General features: G+C 41.6%; 1 protein-coding gene across 1 annotated transcript; it reads right to left on the bottom strand.

The window, feature by feature from the left end:
* Window positions 1-3,917: 3,917 nt before the first annotated feature.
* Window positions 3,918-18,658, bottom strand: LOC134284923 (uncharacterized). Its single transcript, XM_062844491.1, has 2 exons — window positions 18,549-18,658; window positions 3,918-6,828 (listed from the first exon to the last, which is right to left on the bottom strand). The coding sequence occupies exon 2, from the start codon at window positions 6,760-6,762 to the stop codon at window positions 5,239-5,241; it is 1,524 nt and encodes a 507-aa protein (XP_062700475.1). The 5' UTR covers window positions 6,763-6,828; window positions 18,549-18,658; the 3' UTR covers window positions 3,918-5,238.
* Window positions 18,659-20,551: the final 1,893 nt, after the last annotated feature.

Below are 20,551 nucleotides of genomic sequence, written 5' to 3'. Positions count from 1 at the left end.
CAACACTACCTACTGTGAGTTTAATGTCCAAAAAAGCAGGCGATTTAATTTCGAGCGGAATTGTACCGCTATCGAATGGTAAACAGTGTTGAGGCAATGAATCTAAGCAACCGGGCACCACCGTGGTCAGGCACAACAGCAGTAAATGTATTTCACAATTGCATTGAATTAAATATACAAGTAAAAGGCAAGTTAGTACGGAATTGCGAACTAACAACTAGTTGCCCTTAAAAGGATACGCAGTTTTCTTAATCGCAAATCAGATACATTTATTTGCATTGCATCGTCCAATTCCCGCCACATCACGGTCCACCCTAGTCCCCCATTGTTTTCTCTGTACTCCACGCCTTCTTGTGCCAATCGAATCAGGAGCGAACACCAACTTTGCAGGATTGTTGTCCGGTATTATTGCAACATGCCCTGCCCACCGTATTCTTCCAGTTTTGGCAAACTTCGGGATGTTGGGTTCTACGAACTCGTGGTTTATCCTTCGCCACCGTACACCGTTGCTCTGCACATCGCAGGTGATCTACTTTAGTATCGTGTTCGTATAGAGGACCATCGGTTTTTTAACCATTTAGTACATAATGCAGGGCTGAATCCTTTTCGATTGCAGTTCCTTTTAGAGCTCATTGTAGGAACGACTTTCAAGGATGATGCTCCTTCGAATTTCACGAATCACATTGTTGTCAACCGTCAGTAAGGATACAAAGTAGACGAATTCCTCTACTATCTCGAAGGTATCGGTCTATCGTGAAACTACTTTCTAGACGAATCCTGTCGTGTTCGGTTCCTCCTACGAGCATGTACATTCACCACTTGTTGGGCCCAGCTCGTGGCGTAACACCTTCCACAGCGACGCGACGTTGAAGGATAGACATCAGAGTCCGTCACCGTGTCCTTGGCAAGATCCGTATGAACTGAACAGTTCACCCGAAACCCTTACGCAGTTGTGCACACCGTCATTCGTAGCGTTGATCGGTCTGCTCAGCTTCCCAGGTCTTCATCCATGATGTTCCATAGCTCTGTGCGAACGATACTGCCACACGCCGCCTTGAAGTCGATGAATAGGTGATGCGTTGGGACCTGGTATTCACGGCATTTCTGAAGGATTTGCCGTACGGTGAAGATCTGATCCGTTGTCGATCGGCCGCCAATCAAGCCGGCTAGATAACTTCCCACGAGCTCATTTGTTTCAGGTGACATACGACGGAAGATGATCTGGGATAGCTCTTTGTAGGTGGCATTCAAAATGGTCATAGCTCTGAAGTTCTCACATTCCAAATGGTCGCCTTTCTCCGGTAGCTATTCGGTTTCCCAGATCCTATCAGCCGGTGCATACAGGGGGCCAACTTTTCTGGGCCAATCTTGATGAGTTCAGCTGCGATACCATTCTTACCAGTTGCTTTGTTTTTTTTTCCTCATCTGTAGAGCCTTTTAACCACTGCGTCCATTATTTAGGAATATTGTGGTATGACCCATATTTAATTTGGTGCTAATCGATTATCCTGTCACAATTGAGCTGTGATGGACATTGGTTGATATCGCACTCGATCCCAACTAGGCACAACTCGTTTTATAAAGTCTATTACCCTGTTAGGATTACTTTGCCAAACTTCCAAGGGCTCTAATAACCCTTTTCCAAATATTGACAACCTTTGATTGGATAGCTCTCCACAGCAGCAGAGTAAATGTTCAGCGGTTTCGTTTTCACCTTGACAAAAACGACACTCAGATGATTGGATTTTTCCAATCTTGTGTAGATGGTACCTACTGGGGCAGTGACCGGTCATCAGGCCCGTTATTACCCTCAGGTCTCTCTTGTTTAAATTTAGTATGGTCCTGGCTTTTGCTGCACTAGGTCTTATAAATCTTTTTGCTTGTCTGGATGTATCCGTGGCATTCCAATTGGTTTCTACCATAGACATTTCCCATATTTTTAGTCTCGTCCTAAGAGTACACTCAGGAACTCCACAGAATGGTTCAGGGCCTACGAAGCTCGATGCTGCACCCTGTCTGGCTAGATTGTCGGCGTATTCATTTCCCTGAATTCCGCAATGACCGGGCACCCAGTATAATGTTACTTCGTTCCTACTGGCCAACTGCTTCAGAGAAAGAATGCATTCCCACACTAGCTTGGACTGGCACGTGAATGCCCTTAGCGCATTTAGAGCAGCTTGACTGTCTGAGAAGATGCAGATTTTTGCAAATCTGTAATTTCTCCTCAGGCAAGTATTAGCACACTCTAATATGGCTTGAATCTCTGCTTGAAACACAGTGGGACTACATCCCATTGGTATAGCTTTACTTATACCTGGGCCAAAAACTCCAGCACCAGTATTTTCCCCCATCTTAGACCCATCAGTATAAAATACAATAGAACCTGGACGTAAGCTTGGCCCACCAGAATCCCAAATATTGCGGCTTGGTTTAACCACATTAAAGGGAACATCATAGTTGGTCTTCGTTATCATCCAATCCTCTACTGTTTTAATATCTGAGTTTAAATTGAAGTCTTTGACGATCTTCAAATGTCCTACTAGATCACCTTCTAGCAGTTTGTTGTGACGCAGAAACTGCAGGGCACTTTTTGCCGCTTGCAGTTGAACAAATTGGTGCAATGGTAACATATTGAGAAGGGCATCTAATGCAACCGATGGTGTGCTTTTCATTGCCACTGTAATTGATATACAAGCAAGCTTCAATGCTTAGCTTCTTTTGAGCGGTTACCTCGATTGTTTTAGGCCACCATACAAGTGAAGCATATGTAACTTTTGGCCGGACTATTGCTGCATAAATCCAGTTTGTCATGTTTGGTCTCAGCCCCCAGGTTTTCCCCAAGGCTTTATTGCAAACCCAAAGGGCATTTGTACCCTTAGTTAATACCTTGTTTAGATGAGAATTCCAATTCAATCTTTTGTCCAAAGTTACACCGAGATGTTTAACTTCTTCCGAGAACTGAATTTGAACTCCATCTAAAGAAGGTTGGGTAAGATGTAATTTCTTCCTTCTAGTAAAAGGAACGATAACAGTTTTAGAAGGGTTTACGCTTAACCCCTCTTTCCTACACCATTTGAGAGTAACATTCAGCGCATGTTGAAGCCGATTTGAAATCGTAGTATCATATTTCCCACGTACCAAAATGGCCACATCATCTGCGTATCCTATCACCTCAAAACCTTGATTTATTAGCTTTTTAAGGAGTTCGTCCACTACCAAAGACCACAGTAAGGGCGATAGTACTCCTCCTTGAGGACAGCCCTTTATAGATCTAACAGATAGCTGCGCACCTCCTAGATCAGTAGAAATTTCCCGATCTTCTAGCATAGATATTATCCATTCAATAATGCGTTTATCCAAGCCCCTTGCTTCCATTGCTGAACGCATGGAGCTGTAGGATGCATTGTCGAATGCTCCCTCAATGTCGAGAAAAGCAACCACGGCTACTTCCTTGGCTTGAAGCGATTTCTCAACTTTGCTAACTAACGACTGTAGCGCCGTTATCGTAGATTTACCCGATTGATAAGCATATTGAAATTTGCAAAGAGGCATTTCTACTAAACTTGTTGACTTAATAAAGTCATCCATGATTTTTTCCATAGTCTTTAGCAGAACACAAGAAAGGCTTATTGGTCTGAAGGCTTTTGGAGTTGTTTTGTCCCGTTTGCCAGCTTTTGGGATAAACACAACACGAACCTTACGCCACGCCTTAGGTATGTGAGTTAACGTAATACTGGCTCTGAATATTTCGGTTAAGAGCGGACAAAGCGCCTCTTTTCCCTGTTGAAGTAAAGCTGGGAAAATTCCATCTTTCCCGGCAGATTTGAAAGGTTGAAAAGAACTCAGTGCCCATTCGATCCTCGACGGCGTGAAGATTTCACAAGCTTTTTGATAGGCATTGGTCGACCACACATGTCTTACCTTATCTGAGTCCTGTTCTTCATCCGAACAAGGAATCGACCCTGGGAAGTGAGTTCTCATCATGATTTCCAATGTTTCAGAAGAGTCAACAGTAAAACTGCCATCTTCCTTTTTAAGACTGCCAAGACCATTTGAATGGTCTTTCGAAAGGACTTTATGAAGCCTTGCAGCTGTAGGAGCGTTATTGATGTCTTCACATACCCGTCTCCAATCCTTCCGTTTGGCTAGCCTCAATTCTCTGTTGTATTCTGTAAGGGCTTGTTTATACTGAACCCAATCAGATGTAACTTTTGCTCTATTGAACAACCGTCTAGATTTCCTCCTCAGTTCTGCCAGCTTATCATTCCACCAAGGGACATCCCTGTTGGATGACCTCTGTCGGATTGGGCAGCTAGCATGATATGATGAGATTATTTTATCAATAATCTCATCAGAGGCATTTTCCAACTGTGAAACAGACAAGATCTGCTCACCCGCATATGAATTTTCATTCATTAAATAGAAGCGATAGAGGTCCCAATTAGTTTTCTTTGGGTTTCTATAGCTTTCAATTAAATTTGATCCGGCTTTATAATCGAACCTGATATGTTTGTGATCTGACAGTGATTCCTCATCAGAAACATGCCAGTTCACGATCTTATCTGATAGCAGATAACTGCAAAGCGTAAGATCTAAAACTTCTTGTCGAATAGCATTAATAAAAGTTGGCGATTCCCGTTTATTGCATATGTCTATATTATTAGACGAAATGTAATTCAGGAGATCCTCACCTCTTTTATTAATATCAGTACTGCTCCATATGGTATGATGGGCATTTGCATCACACCCTATAACAAATTGGGCGTTTATTTTTTTGCAATAATTAACAAAATTTACGACCAAAGATGGAGGCACATCATCAACGTCTCCTGGAAAATATGCTGAAGCAATGCATACCTCAGTTTTTCCCTGGATTGTTGGGACCTCCATTTTAATCGCAACAATGTCTCTTGTAATAAACTCAGTAATTGGGACAAATTTTGTTCTCCTACTTACTAAAATGGCTGTTCTTGGATTAGATTGACTTTCGTCATACAAGATACTACAATTCTGCGAAGAGCAACCCATTACCCTTCCATTATTTACCCAGGGCTCTTGAATTAATCCCACGTCTAACTGTTCTCTAATAAATCTTCTGCTGAGCACAGCTGAAGCACCCTTCGCGTGGTGAAGATTTATTTGAATAATTTTCATGGCACTCATTTTTTTATTTTTTTTTTATTTACTATTTTTTATTGATTTATTAAACAAAGAACATAATATAATTGGCGGGGCACTTTAATCCCTCTGCTGGAGACGATTTTGAATAGACGATTCTGTAGTAGCTCCGCTGGGCTTCCTGGCTTTTGATTTGTTAGCATCATGGGCTTTGTTTTGCCCTTGGCTACCTAAATCATCAGCTCTTAGGTTTTTGTAACCAAGGGCATTTTGTTGCCCCTGGCTGTCTAATCCTATAGCACCGGCGGTGTCTACATCTTTTCCAGAACTTCCCGAGTGAACAAAAGAATAATTTTCAGCTCTACTTGTCCCTGGAATGTTATGGCCTTCCAGGACTAGCTCACAATCCATGGCCTTTTCGTCCGGGGCAACTGTAGGGATAACTGGCACTATTCTTTTATCAATGGGTTGAGCAGGGCGTTTCTTAGTAATTTGAATCTGCCCATACCTGTAATGCAATACAAATTTGTTCGCACTTAACTTCCGCAAAGAGGAATCGTCTACCGTAAAGCTAAGTTCAAGGTGCTCGCCCTTTACTCGACGGTATAGAACCCTCCATGTATCAGCAAACATATCTTCAGTTTGGCTCTCAATGAGAGACAAAATCATGTCGTTACTGTATTTGGCACTCCATGGGAAGAAAGCAATTAAGACTTCAGGACGTGGGATTTTATCCTCGTCCACGACAACCAAATCTGCCCCTTCCCAAAGTACCAATGACGTAAATTTATCTTTTACCCAATTAGCGGTTTCTTTGCCCTGGCATGTGAGCACTAGGTACCCAGGCCTAAACCTACAGCAAGCAAACTTAGGCTTGAATTGTTCCCGGCGTTGCTGAACAACTTTCAACAGGAGGGCTTCTTGTACCACTTCCTGTTGGTTAGTTGACAGCTCAATCACAGGATAATTCTTGGGCATAATTCCTAGCCTTACCCGGTTAGCAATATCGCTATAAGTAGGAGCAGGGAGGGCCTCTCGTCCCTGCCCATGCATAGTCCTCGAAATGTGTGGCAGCTTAGGGTCTTTAGGGTCCCTTTCATTCTTCCCGACATTTCGAGGCGCTTTGGAATTGTTTACAACTTTTTCATTTACCTGTTGAGATGGGCTTTCAGTAAGCATGTCGTTGGCATGTTCCTCCTCAGAGATTTGACCATCGCATAACTTCTTTGACGCTGGCTTACCTTCGCTACTGTTGGTACGGTCGAGATCAGAATTCCTCACTCTCTTGGGGGTGCTAGCTAGAGGCAGTTTTGCTTGCTCACGGGCTGCGTTGTAGTCCATCCCGTTGTTCATAAGCTTTTGCAGCCTACGACGCGCTGCCCCACACAAGGTACGGCGCTTCACTTTACCTGCATCTCCACCTACCTTAGACTTGCTTTCCGTATCGCGGTTTATTTCGTCTTCCGCCGTGTGCAGTGGCGGACGCAGTGGTCTAATGGTGACATTGACACCATCATCTTCACCGTCTGACTCATCCATTTGCTCTTTCGGGGAGTTCAAAATAGATGGTGATGGAGTACGCACGTCTGTTAATGACTCACTTTGAAGCCCATCATCAAAGGCATTTTCTTCACAGGATGCCATTTCACTAATCAGCTTATATAAATTATGAATTAACACTATAGTCGGCAGCGAATTTGTTCAACAAACCTGTAGGAATTCTCCACACAAAATAAAATCACAAACTTTTTTTCAAATACTATTTTCTTTTCTTTTATTAAAACCGAAACTCTACCCACAACTGTACTCCTTAACATCACTTACAAAACTGCTCATCCAACGCCTTCCCATGCTCAGCAACCTATCTTTCGTCTTTCTCCCGTTCGTTCGTTTATGCGCTCGGATGACACGCACACAAACGTATCACGCGGGTGCTCGTCTCTCTCGCTTTCGGATTCGATGGAAACATCTTTGCGGCGCGGCTTGTGGTTATGTACCTAATTCCGCTCTCTAGTGAAACACTGATATAAATTCTAACTCTTTTTTTTTCGTTATAACTGAATCATTTCAAACAAATTACTAAACCGATACATAATCGAATATTGAACATTTTATTTTATTTAGATTACTTCCTACATCCTCCTCTTCCCCTACTCTAACTAAAGATTGGACAGACTACTAATGAAAAAATAGAGTTTTAAAACCTGCATAAATAAACAAAGAAAACCTGTAAATAAATTGAAAAAAGTGATTAATTATAGGTAACATATAATCAATAATATCAATAATTATTTTCCTCATCAGATCCACTTGGATCAAACGTCTCCTCAGAGACGCACCAACCCGCTCGAGGATATGGATTTTCTCTCATCAGATCCACTTGGATCGAACGCCTCCTCAGAGACGCACCAACCCGCTCGAGGGTATGGATTTTCTCTTATCAGATCCACTTGGACCGAACGCCTCTTCAGAGACGCACCAACCCGCTCGAGGGTATGGATTTTCTCTTATCAGATCCACTTGGATCGAACGCCTCCTCAGAGACGCACCAACCCGCTCGAGGGTATGGATTTTCTTTCATCAGATCCACTTGGATCGAACGCCTCCTCAGAGACGCACCAACCCGCTCGAGGGTATGGATTTTCTTTCATCAGATCCACTTGGATCGAACGCCTCCTCAGAGACGCACCAACCCGCTCGAGGGTATGGATTTTCTTTCATCAGATCCACTTGGATCGAACGCCTCCTCAGAGACGCACCAACCCGCTCGAGGGTATGGATTTTTTCTTATTAGATCCACTTGGATCGAACGCCTCCTCAGAAACGCACCAACCCGCTCGAGGGTATGGATTTTCTTTCATCAGATCCACTTGGATCGAACGCCTCTTCGGAGACGCACCAACCCGCTCGAGGGTATGGATTTTTTCTTATTAGATCCACTTGGATCGAACGCCTCCTCAGAGACGCACCAACCCGCTCGAGGGTATGGATTTTTTCTTATTAGATCCACTTGGATCGAACGCCTCCTCAAAAACGCACCAACCCGCTCGAGGGTATGGATTTTCTTTCATCAGATCCACTTGGATCGAACGCCTCCTCAGAGACGCACCAACCCGCTCGAGGGTATGGATTTTCTTTCATCAGATCCACTTGGATCGAACGCCTCCTCAGAGACGCACCAACCCGCTCGAGGGTATGGATTTTCTTTCATCAGATCCACTTGGATCGAACGCCTCCTCAGAGACGCACCAACCCGCTCGAGGGTATGGATTTTCTTTCATCAGATCCACTTGGATCGAACGCCTCCTCAGAGACGCACCAACCCGCTCGAGGGTATGGATTTTTTCTTATTAGATCCACTTGGATCGAACGCCTCCTCAGAAACGCACCAACCCGCTCGAGGGTATGGATTTTCTTTCATCAGATCCACTTGGATCGAACGCCTCCTCAGAGACGCACCAACCCGCTCGAGGGTATGGATTTTTCTTATTAGATCCACTTGGATCGAACGCCTCCTCAGAAACGCACCAACCCGCTCGAGGGTATGGATTTTCTTTCATCAGATCCACTTGGATCGAACGCCTCCTCAGAGACGCACCAACCCGCTCGAGGGTATGGATTTTCTTTCATCAGATCCACTTGGATCGAACGCCTCCTCAGAGACGCACCAACCCGCTCGAGGGTATGGATTTTCTTTCATCAGATCCACTTGGATCGAACGCCTCCTCAGAGACGCACCAACCCGCTCGAGGGTATGGATTTTCTTTCATCAGATCCACTTGGATCGAACGCCTCCTCAGAGACGCACCAACCCGCTCGAGGGTATGGATTTTTTCTTATTAGATCCACTTGGATCGAACGCCTCCTCAGAAACGCACCAACCCGCTCGAGGGTATGGATTTTCTTTCATCAGATCCACTTGGATCGAACGCCTCCTCAGAGACGCACCAACCCGCTCGAGGGTATGGATTTTTTCTTATTAGATCCACTTGGATCGAACGCCTCCTCAGAAACGCACCAACCCGCTCGAGGGTATGGATTTTCTTTCATCAGATCCACTTGGATCGAACGCCTCCTCAGAGACGCACCAACCCGCTCGAGGGTATGGATTTTTTCTTATCAGATCCACTTGGATCGAACACCTCCTCAGAGACGCACCAACCCGCTCGAGGGTATGGATGGATTGAGGTTTTCAAGCTCAACGTTACCAATCAAGTATCAAAACCAGAAAATATTCCTTCGCAACGCTCTGAATCGCTTGTCACAGATTCATCCATTCACAATCTCTGATCTTAAAACTCTCTTGGATTGAGGTTTTCAAGCTCAACGTTACCAATCAAGTATCAAAACCAGAAAATATTCCTTCGCAACGCTCTGAATCGCTTGTCACAGATTCATTCATTCACAATCTCCGATCTTAAAACTCTCTTGGATTGAGGTTTTCAAGCTCAATGTTGCCAATCCAGTATCAAAATCAGAAAATATTACATCCATTCACAATCTCCGATCTTAGAACTCTCTTGGATTGAGGTTTTCAAGCTCAATGTTACCAATCAAGTATCAAAACCAGAAAATATTCCTTCGAATCGCTCTGAATCGCTTGTCACAGATTCATCCATTCACAATCTCCGATCTTAAAACTCTCTTGGATTGAGGTTTTCAAGCTCAATGTTACCAATCAAGTATCAAAACCAGAAAATATTCCTTCGTATCGCTCTGAATCGCATACCACAGATTCATCCATTCACAATCTCCGATCATAAAACTCTCTTGGATTGAGGTTTTCAAGCTCAACGTTACCAATCAAGTATCAAAACCAGAAAATATTCCTTCGAAACGCTCTGAATCGCTTGTCACAGATTCATCCATTCACAATCTCCGATCTTAAAACTCACTTGGATTGAGGTTTTCAAGCTCAATGTTGCCAATCAAGTATCAAAATCAAACAATATTCCTTCGAATCGCTCTGAATCGCATACCACAGATTCATCCATTCACAATTTCCGATCTTAAAACTCTCTTGGATTGAGGTTTTCAAGCTCAATGTTACCAATCAAGTATCAAAACCAAAAAAATTCCTTCGCAACGCTCTGAATCGCTTGTCACAGATTCATCCATTCACAATTTTCGATCTTAAAACTCTCTTGGATTGAGGTTTTCAAGCTCAACGTTACCAATCAAGTATCAAAACCAGAAAATATTCCTTCGAATCCCTCTGAATCGCTTGTCACAGATTCATCCATTCACAATTTTCGATCTTAAAACTCTCTTGGATTGAGGTTTTCAAGCTCAATGTTACCAATCAAGTATCAAAACCAGAAAATATTTCTTCGAATCGCTCTGAATCGCATACCACAGATTCATCCATTCACAATTTTCGATCTTAAAACTCTCTTGGATTGAGGTTTTCAAGCTCAATGTTACCAATCAAGTATCAAAACCAAAAAAATTCCTTCGCAACGCTCTGAATCGCTTGTCACAGATTCATCCATTCACAATTTTCGATCTTAAAACTCTCTTGGATTGAGGTTTTCAAGCTCAATGTTACCAATCAAGTATCAAAACCAGAAAATATTCCTTCGCAACGCTCTGAATCGCATACCACAGATTCATCCATTCACAATCTCCGATCATAAAACTCTCTTGGATTGAGGTTTTCAAGCTCAACGTTACCAATCAAGTATCAAAACCAGAAAATATTCCTTCGCAATGCTCTGAATCGCTTGTCACAGATTCATCCATTCACAATCTCCGATCTTAAAACTCACTTGGATTGAGGTTTTCAAGCTCAATGTTACCAATCAAGTATCAAAACCAGAAAATATTCCTTCGCAACGCTCTGAATCGCTTGTCACAGATTCATCCATTCACAATTTTCGATCTTAAAACTCTCTTGGATTGAGGTTTTCAAGCTCAATGTTACCAATCAAGTATCAAAACCAGAAAATATTTCTTCGAATCGCTCTGAATCGCATACCACAGATTCATCCATTCACAATCTCCGATCTTAAAACTCTCTTGGATTGAGGTTTTCAAGCTCAACGTTACCAATCAAGTATCAAAACCAGAAAATATTCCTTCGAATCGCTCTGAATCGCATACCACAGATTCATCCATTCACAATCTCCGATCTTAAAACTCTCTTGGATTGAGGTTTTCAAGCTCAATGTTACCAATCAAGTATCAAAACCAGAAAATATTCCTTCGAATCGCTCTGAATCACATACCACAGATTCATCCATTCACAATCTCCGATCTTAAAACTCTCTTGGATTGAGGTTTTGAAGCTCAACGTTACCAATCAAGTATCAAAACCAGAAAATATTCCTTCGCAACGCTCTGAATCGCTTGTCACAGATTCATCCATTCACAATCTCCGATCTTAAAACTCTCTTGGATTGAGGTTTTCAAGCTCAATGTTACCAATCAAGTATCAAAACCAGAAAATATTCCTTCGCAACGCTCTGAATCGCTTGTCACAGATTCATCCATTCACAATCTTCGATCTTAAAACTCTTTTGGATTGAGGTTTTCAAGCTCAATGTTACCAATCAAGTATTAAAACCAGAAAATATTCCTTCGAATCGCTCTGAATCGCTTGTCACAGATTCATCCATTCACAATTTTCGATTGATTGGATGGATTAGATGGATTGAGGTTTTCAAGCTCAATGTTACCAATCAAGTATCAAAACCAGAAAATATTCCTTCGAATCGCTCTGAATCGCTTGTCACAGATTCATCCATTCACAATTTTCGATCTTAAAACTCTCTTGGATTGAGGTTTTCAAGCTCAACGTTACCAATCAAGTATCAAAACCAGAAAATATTCTTCGCAACGCTCAGAATCGCTTGTCACAGATTCATCCATTCACAATCTTCGATCTTAAAACTCACTTGGATTGAGGTTTTCAAGCTCAATGTTACCAATCAAGTATCAAAACCAGAAAATATTCCTTCGAATCGCTCTGAATCGCTTGTCACAGATTCATCCATTCACAATCTTCGATCTTAAAACTCACTTGGATTGAGGTTTTCAAGCTCAATGTTACCAATCAAGTATCAAAACCAGAAAATATTCCTTCGAATCGCTCTGAATCGCTTGTCACAGATTCATCCATTCACAATCTCCGATCTTAAAACTCTCTTGGATTGAGGTTTTCAAGCTCAACGTTACCAATCAAGTATCAAAACCAGAAAATATTCTTCGCAACGCTCAGAATCGCTTGTCACAGATTCATCCATTCACAATCTCCGATCTTAAAACTCTCTTGGATTGAGGTTTTCAAGCTCAATGTTACCAATCAAGTATCAAAACCAAAAAATATTCCTTCGCAACGCTCTGAATCGCTTGTCACAGATTCATCCATTCACAATCTTCGATCTTAAAACTCTCTTGGATTGAGGTTTTCAAGCTCAATGTTACCAATCAAGTATTAAAACCAGAAAATATTCCTTCGAATCGCTCTGAATCGCTTGTCACAGATTCATCCATTCACAATCTTCGATCTTAAAACTCACTTGGATTGAGGTTTTCAAGCTCAATGTTACCAATCAAGTATCAAAACCAGAAAATATGCCTTCGAATCGCTCTGAATCGCTTGTCACAGATTCATCCATTCACAATTTTCGATCTTAAAACTCTCTTGGATTGAGGTTTTCAAGCTCAACGTTACCAATCAAGTATCAAAACCAGAAAATATTCTTCGCAACGCTCAGAATCGCTTGTCACAGATTCATCCATTCACAATCTCCGATCTTAAAACTCTCTTGGATTGAGGTTTTCAAGCTCAATGTTACCAATCAAGTATCAAAACCAAAAAATATTCCTTCGCAACGCTCTGAATCGCTTGTCACAGATTCATCCATTCACAATCTTCGATCTTAAAACTCTCTTGGATTGAGGTTTTCAAGCTCAATGTTACCAATCAAGTATTAAAACCAGAAAATATTCCTTCGAATCGCTCTGAATCGCTTGTCACAGATTCATCCATTCACAATCTCCGATCTTAAAACTCTCTTGGATTGAGGTTTTCAAGCTCAATGTTACCAATCAAGTATTAAAACCAGAAAATATTCCTTCGAATCGCTCTGAATCGCTTGTCACAGATTCATCCATTCACAATCTTCGATCTTAAAACTCACTTGGATTGAGGTTTTCAAGCTCAATGTTACCAATCAAGTATCAAAACCAGAAAATATTCCTTCGAATCGCTCTGAATCGCTTGTCACAGATTCATCCATTCACAATCTCCGATCTTAAAACTCTCTTGGATTGAGGTTTTCAAGCTCAATGTTACCAATCAAGTATCAAAACCAGAAAATATTCCTTCGAAACGCTCTGAATCGCTTGTCACAGATTCATCCATTCACAATCTTCGATCTTAAAACTCTCTTGGATTGAGGTTTTCAAGCTCAATGTTACCAATCAAGTATCAAAGCCAGAAAATATTCATTCGAATCGCTCTGAATCGCTTGTCACAGATTCATCCATTCGCAATCTTCGATCTTAAAACTCTCTTGGATTGAGGTTTTCAAGCTCAATGTTACCAATCAAGTATCAAAACCAGAAAATATTCCTTCGCAACGCTCTGAATCGCTTGTCACAGATTCATCCATTCACAATCTCCGATCTTAAAACTCTCTTGGATTGAGGTTTTCAAGCTCAATGTTACCAATCAAGAATCAAAACCAGAAAATATTCCTTCGCAACGCTCTGAATCGCTTGTCACAGATTCATCCATTCACAATCTCCGATCTTAAAACTCTCTTGGATTGAGGTTTTCAAGCTCAATGTTACCAATCAAGTATCAAAACCAAAAAATATTCCTTCGCAACGCTCTGAATCGCTTGTCACAGATTCATCCATTCACAATCTTCGATCTTAAAACTCTCTTGGATTGAGGTTTTCAAGCTCAATGTTACCAATCAAGTATTAAAACCAGAAAATATTCCTTTGAATCGCTCTGAATCGCTTGTCACAGATTCATCCATTCACAATTTTCGATTGATTGGATGGATTAGATGGATTGAGGTTTTCAAGCTCAATGTTACCAATCAAGTATCAAAACCAGAAAATATTCCTTCGAATCGCTCTGAATCGCTTGTCACAGATTCATCCATTCACAATTTTCGATCTTAAAACTCTCTTGGATTGAGGTTTTCAAGCTCAACGTTACCAATCAAGTATCAAAACCAGAAAATATTCTTCGCAACGCTCTGAATCGCTTGTCACAGATTCATCCATTCACAATCTCCGATCTTAAAACTCTCTTGGATTGAGGTTTTCAAGCTCAATGTTACCAATCAAGTATCAAAACCAGAAAATATTCCTTTGAATCGCTCTCAATCGCTTGTCACAGATTCATCCATTCACAATTTTCGATCTTAAAACTCTCTTGGATTGAGGTTTTCAAGCTCAATGTTACCAATCAAGTATCAAAACCAGAAAATATTCCTTCGAAACGCTCTGAATCGCTTGTCACAGATTCATCCATTCACAATCTTCGATCTTAAAACTCTCTTGGATTGAGGTGTTCAAGCTCAATGTTACCAATCAAGTATCAAAGCCAGAAAATATTCCTTCGAATCGCTCTGAATCGCTTGTCACAGATTCATCCATTCGCAATCTTCGATCTTACAACTCTCTTGGATTGAGGTTTTCAAGCTCAATGTTACCAATCAAGTATCAAAACCAGAAAATATTCCTTCGCAACGCTCTGAATCGCTTGTCACAGATTCATCCATTCACAATCTCCGATCTTAAAACTCTCTTGGATTGAGGTTTTCAAGCTCAATGTTACCAATCAAGTATCAAAACCAGAAAATATTCCTTCGCAACGCTCTGAATCGCTTGTCACAGATTCATCCATTCACAATCTCCGATCTTAAAACTCTCTTGGACTGAGGTTTTCAAGCTCAATGTTACCAATCAAGTATCAAAACCAGAAAATATTCCTTCGAATCGCTCTGAATCGCTTGTCACAGATTCATCCATTCACAATCTCCGATCTTAAAACTCTCTTGGATTGAGGTTTTCAAGCTCAATGTTACCAATCAAGTATCAAAACCAAAAAATATTCCTTCGCAACGCTCTGAATCGCTTGTCACAGATTCATCCATTCACAATTTTCGATCTTAAAACTCTCTTGGATTGAGGTTTTCAAGCTCAATGTTACCAATCAAGTATCAAAACCAAAAAATATTCCTTCGCAACGCTCTGAATCGCTTGTCACAGATTCATCCATTCACAATTTTCGATCTTAAAACTCTCTTGGATTGAGGTTTTCAAGCTCAATGTTACCAATCAAGTATCAAAACCAAAAAATATTCCTTCGCAACGCTCTGAATCGCTTGTCACAGATTCATCCATTCACAATTTTCGATCTTAAAACTCTCTTGGATTGAGGTTTTCAAGCTCAATATTACCAATCAAGTATCAAAACCAGAAAATATTCCTTCGAATCGCTCTGAATCGCTTGTCACAGATTCATCCATTCACAATTTTCGATCTTAAAACTCTCTTGGATTGAGGTTTTCAAGCTCAATGTTACCAATCAAGTATCAAAACCAAAAAATATTCCTTCGCAACGCTCTGAATCGCTTGTCACAGATTCATCCATTCACAATTTTCGATCTTAAAACTCTCTTGGATTGAGGTTTTCAAGCTCAATATTACCAATCAAGTATCAAAACCAGAAAATATTCCTTCGAATCGCTCTGAATCGCTTGTCACAGATTCATCCATTCACAATCTTCGATCTTAAAACTCTCTTGGATTGAGGTTTTCAAGCTCAACGTTACCAATCAAGTATCAAAACCAGAAAATATTCTTCGCAACGCTCTGAATCGCTTGTCACAGATTCATCCATTCACAATCTCCGATCTTAAAACTCTCTTGGATTGAGGTTTTCAAGCTCAATGTTACCAATCAAGTATCAAAACCAAAAAATATTCCTTCGCAACGCTCTGAATCGCTTGTCACAGATTCATCCATTCACAATCTTCGATCTTAAAACTCTCTTGGATTGAGGTTTTCAAGCTCAATGTTACCAATCAAGTATCAAAACCAGAAAATATTCCTTTGAATCGCTCTCAATCGCTTGTCACAGATTCATCCATTCACAATTTTCGATCTTAAAACTCTCTTGGATTGATGTTTTCAAGCTCAATGTTACCAATCAAGTATCAAAACCAGAAAATATTCCTTCGAAACGCTCTGAATCGCTTGTCACAGATTCATCCATTCACAATCTCCGATCTTAAAACTCTCTTGGATTGAGGTTTTCAAGCTCAATGTTACCAATCAAGTATCAAAGCCAGAAAATATTCCTTCGAATCGCTCTGAATCGCTTGTCACAGATTCATCCATTCGCAATCTTCGATCTTAAAACTCTCTTGGATTGAGGTTTTCAAGCTCAATGTTACCAATCAAGTATCAAAACCAGAAAATATTCCTTCGAATCGCTCTGAATCGCTTGTCACAGATTCATCCATTCACAATTTTCGATCTTAAAACTCTCTTGGATTGAGGTTTTCAAGCTCAATGTTACCAATCAAGTATCAAAACCAGAAAATATTCCTTCGAAACGCTCTGAATCGCTTGTCACAGATTCATCCATTCACAATCTTCGATCTTAAAACTCTCTTGGATTGAGGTTTTCAAGCTCAATGTTACCAATCAAGTATCAAAACCAGAAAATATTCCTTCGAATCGCTCTGAATCGCTTGTCACAGATTCATCCATTCACAATCTCCGATCTTAAAACTCTCTTGGATTGAGGTTTTCAAGCTCAATGTTACCAGTCAAGTATCAAAACCAGAAAATATTCCTTCGAATCGCTCTGAATCGCATACCACAGATTCATCCATTCACAATTTCCAATCTTAAAACTCTCTTGGATTGAGGTTTTCAAGCTCAACGTTACCAATCAAGTATCAAAACCAGAAAATATTCCTTCGCAACGCTCTGATTCACTTGTCACAGATTCATCCATTCACAATCTCCGATCTTAAAACTCTCTTGGATTGAGGTTTTCAAGCTCAATGTTACCAATCAAGTATTAAAACCAGAAAATATTCCTTCGAATCGCTCTAAATCGCTTACCACAGATTCATCCATTCGCAATCTCCGATCTTAAAACTCTCTTGGATTGAGGTTTTCAAGCTCAACGTTACCAATCAAGTATCAGCATCAAGTCTTGGAACGTTGCATACAGAATACCTCCCAAAATACCCTCAAAAACCTTATTTTGTTCGCTCAAGCCTGGAGGGGTGACACTAGTTTTCCAAGCATTGCATTTATTCCAGCTTCTATTGTGTTATTTCAACCATTATCTGTTACAATCATCGACAGCTGCTTATTTAGCCTTCTAACTAAAAATCGTAATAGAAATCGTGGCCGAAAGCATTTTATTAATTTTTTTTATAACTACACCACTACGAAATTTCTGCTGTTACCAAAGAAATAGGGATGAAATACTAACTCAAGAATAATTAACAAATCTCAATGCAAGTGTTTTTCTCTTTGCCGATTACCGATGTTGACACAACCCTATCATTTTCAAGAATTGAAAAATATATACGATATTTGGAACCCCATTGTTCACAAGTTAATCGCACTTTCAGATTTGCAACATTCGTACGAATTATCTGTAACTGCAGCCTAACGAGCCAACCGTAAAGTTTGATAGTGAATAGTGCACAAAGAATGCAAAAAATGCTATTTCTTCCATTTTTAGATAACATCACCAATGTCAGGGAAGTGCCTGTCACCACAATCGTTCTTCTATTTACCTTACCTTATATCCAAACACATCATGACAAACACGAAGCCGTTCACCTTCATCCATCTCCAGCTGCTGCTCAAAGGGTGCAACGCATTTGAATTTATTTTCTTGCGCTTGCTTGCAGTACATAAAAACAATCACGATTATACACATTTCACTTCCCACTTTTTTTTTTATATATTTCACATCACACGATCCTACCGGCTGTGCCATTGTAGGAATTCTCCACACAAAATAAAATCACAAACTTTTTTTCAAATACTATTTTCTTTTCTTTTATTAAAACCGAAACTCTACCCACAACTGTACTCCTTAACATCACTTACAAAACTGCTCATCCAACGCCTTCCCATGCTCAGCAACCTATCTTTCGTCTTTCTCCCGTTCGTTCGTTTATGCGCTCGGATGACACGCACACAAACGTATCACGCGGGTGCTCGTCTCTCTCGCTTTCGGATTCGATGGAAACATCTTTGCGGCGCGGCTTGTGGTTATGTACCTAATTCCGCTCTCTAGTGAAACACTGATATAAATTCTAACTCTTTTTTTTTCGTTATAACTGAATCATTTCAAACAAATTACTAAACCGATACATAATCGAATATTGAACATTTTATTTTATTTAGATTACTTCCTACAAAACCGAATCACTTTCCTAGCCTAGTTAAGTGGATATGTGTTTCTTCCACCTCGCGCTCGTGTGTGAGGACTGGCTGTGCCTTCAAATGTGTTCAATAGGCACAGTTTCTAAAGGTTCGATTTATGCCCGCACTTTTAATTTCGGTATTTAGGCGGATAGTTTCGAAATCCGATAATAATCCAAATGAAATTCGGTGGAAATCACTTGTACCCCCACTTTGCACTAAATATAACGATCGATAAGTACTGATTACACTTCGAAAAGTATCAGTTAACCGGGAGCGAAAATTTTCTGCGATCTCACTATTTGGAGTCACTCACACACATTTTGCTTTGCACAGTTGCTTTGTTAGTTTTGATCTGATAAATGGCATCTCTAACTTCCCTCAGCGCGGGAGTTGATTCATTTCCGTCCTCCGCTGCACTGGTGTCGTCGTTTCCTCCGTTGCCATGGTCTCCCGTGCCTACGTTCTCCACGCCATTCAGGTGCTGATCGAAGTGCTGCTTCCATCTTTCGATCACCTCGCGTCCGTCCGTCAAGAGGCCTCCGTCCTTATTCCTGCACATTTCGGCTCGCGGCACGAAGCTGTTGCGGGGTTTGTTGAGCTTCGGGTAGAATGTCCGTGTTTCTTGAGAACGGCACAGCAGTTCCATTTCTTCGCACTCCGCTTCTTTCAGACGACTTTTTTTTTCTCCCGAAAGAGGCGGGTCTGCTGTTTCCGCTTCTGTTTGTAATGTTCCACGTTCTGTCGGGTCCCTTGCTGCAGCATAATCACCTGCGCTGCGTTCTTCTCTTCCAAAACCGTTCTACACTCTTCGTCGAACCATTCGTTCCGTCGATTCCGTTCCACGTACCCGATGGTGCTCTCGGCTGCGTCGTTAATGGCTGCTTTCACTGTACTCCAACAGTCCTCTAGAGGGGCCTCATCGAGCTCGCCCTCGTCTGGCAACGCGGCCTCGAGATTCTGCGCGTATGCTGAGGCGACATCCGATTGCTTCAGTCGCTCTAGGTTGTACCGTGGCGGTCGCCGGTATCGTACATTGTTGATGACGGAGAGTTTTGGGCGCAGTTTGACCATCACCAGATAGTGGTCGGAGTCGATGTTGGCGCCACGATAGGTCCTGACGTCGATAATGTCGGAGAAGTGCCGTCCGTCAATCAGAACGTGGTCGATTTGAGATTCCGTCTGCTGTGGTGATCTCCAGGTGCTACAATAAGGAAGGCTGTGCGGGAAGAATGTGCTACGAATGACCATGTTCTTGGAGGCGGCGAAATCCATGTGACGTAGGTCATTGTCGTTCATCCGCTGGTGAGCGCTGAACTTTCCAATCGTCGGTCTGAATTCCTCCTCCTCCTGGCCTACCTGAGCGTTTAGGTCTCCCATGATGATCTTGACGTCGTGGCTTGGGCAGCGGGCGTACTCGCGTTTGCGCTGCGCGTAAAATACCTACGTCCTTGTCAGCATCAGTGCTTCCGATTATGTTGAAGTTGAAGATTCGGCCCTTCATCCTCAACCTGCACATTCTTTCGTCGATTGGCCACCAGCCGATTGTGCGCCTCTGCGTATCACACATCACGATGAAAGCTTTTCCCCGCTTGCGTGTGTTACCCCGGCACTGGCACATGCCACTTGCTCCCCATCTCAGTCGCAATACGTCAAAAATCTCGACCGTCGAACCATGAGGATGAATACCACCAGGGTGCGAGGACGCCATCTTTAAGAAGACAACATGTTGTATGTAAACATTTGTGTATCCACAAAGGATTCCATTGTGGATACACGATAGATGTTGGCTCCTGTCAGATGCATTAGGTGGGATTAGGGCTGCCACATACGTGATGAATACCCAAGAGCAGCAGCGGCGATTGAAAACAGGCATTATATCGACGAGACCAGTGTTGATAAAAACTCAAATTCTCAAATCTCACGGTTGAGTTGTTTCACGCGCGATTCTTGACTCGCCAAACTCAACGCCGAAAAAATCATACATGAGTTGACTCGTGAT

Source organism: Aedes albopictus, chromosome 1, assembly GCF_035046485.1.
Source record: "Aedes albopictus strain Foshan chromosome 1, AalbF5, whole genome shotgun sequence".
NCBI classification, from domain to species: domain Eukaryota; kingdom Metazoa; phylum Arthropoda; class Insecta; order Diptera; family Culicidae; genus Aedes; species Aedes albopictus.
This window is presented reverse-complemented; position numbering and strand designations above follow the sequence as displayed.

What these genes read in the sequence shown, in the direction of transcription:
- LOC134284923 (XM_062844491.1), bottom strand. Translation starts at nt 6,762, where the DNA reads ATGGCATCCTGTGAAGAAAATGCCTTTGATGATGGGCTTCAAAGTGAG.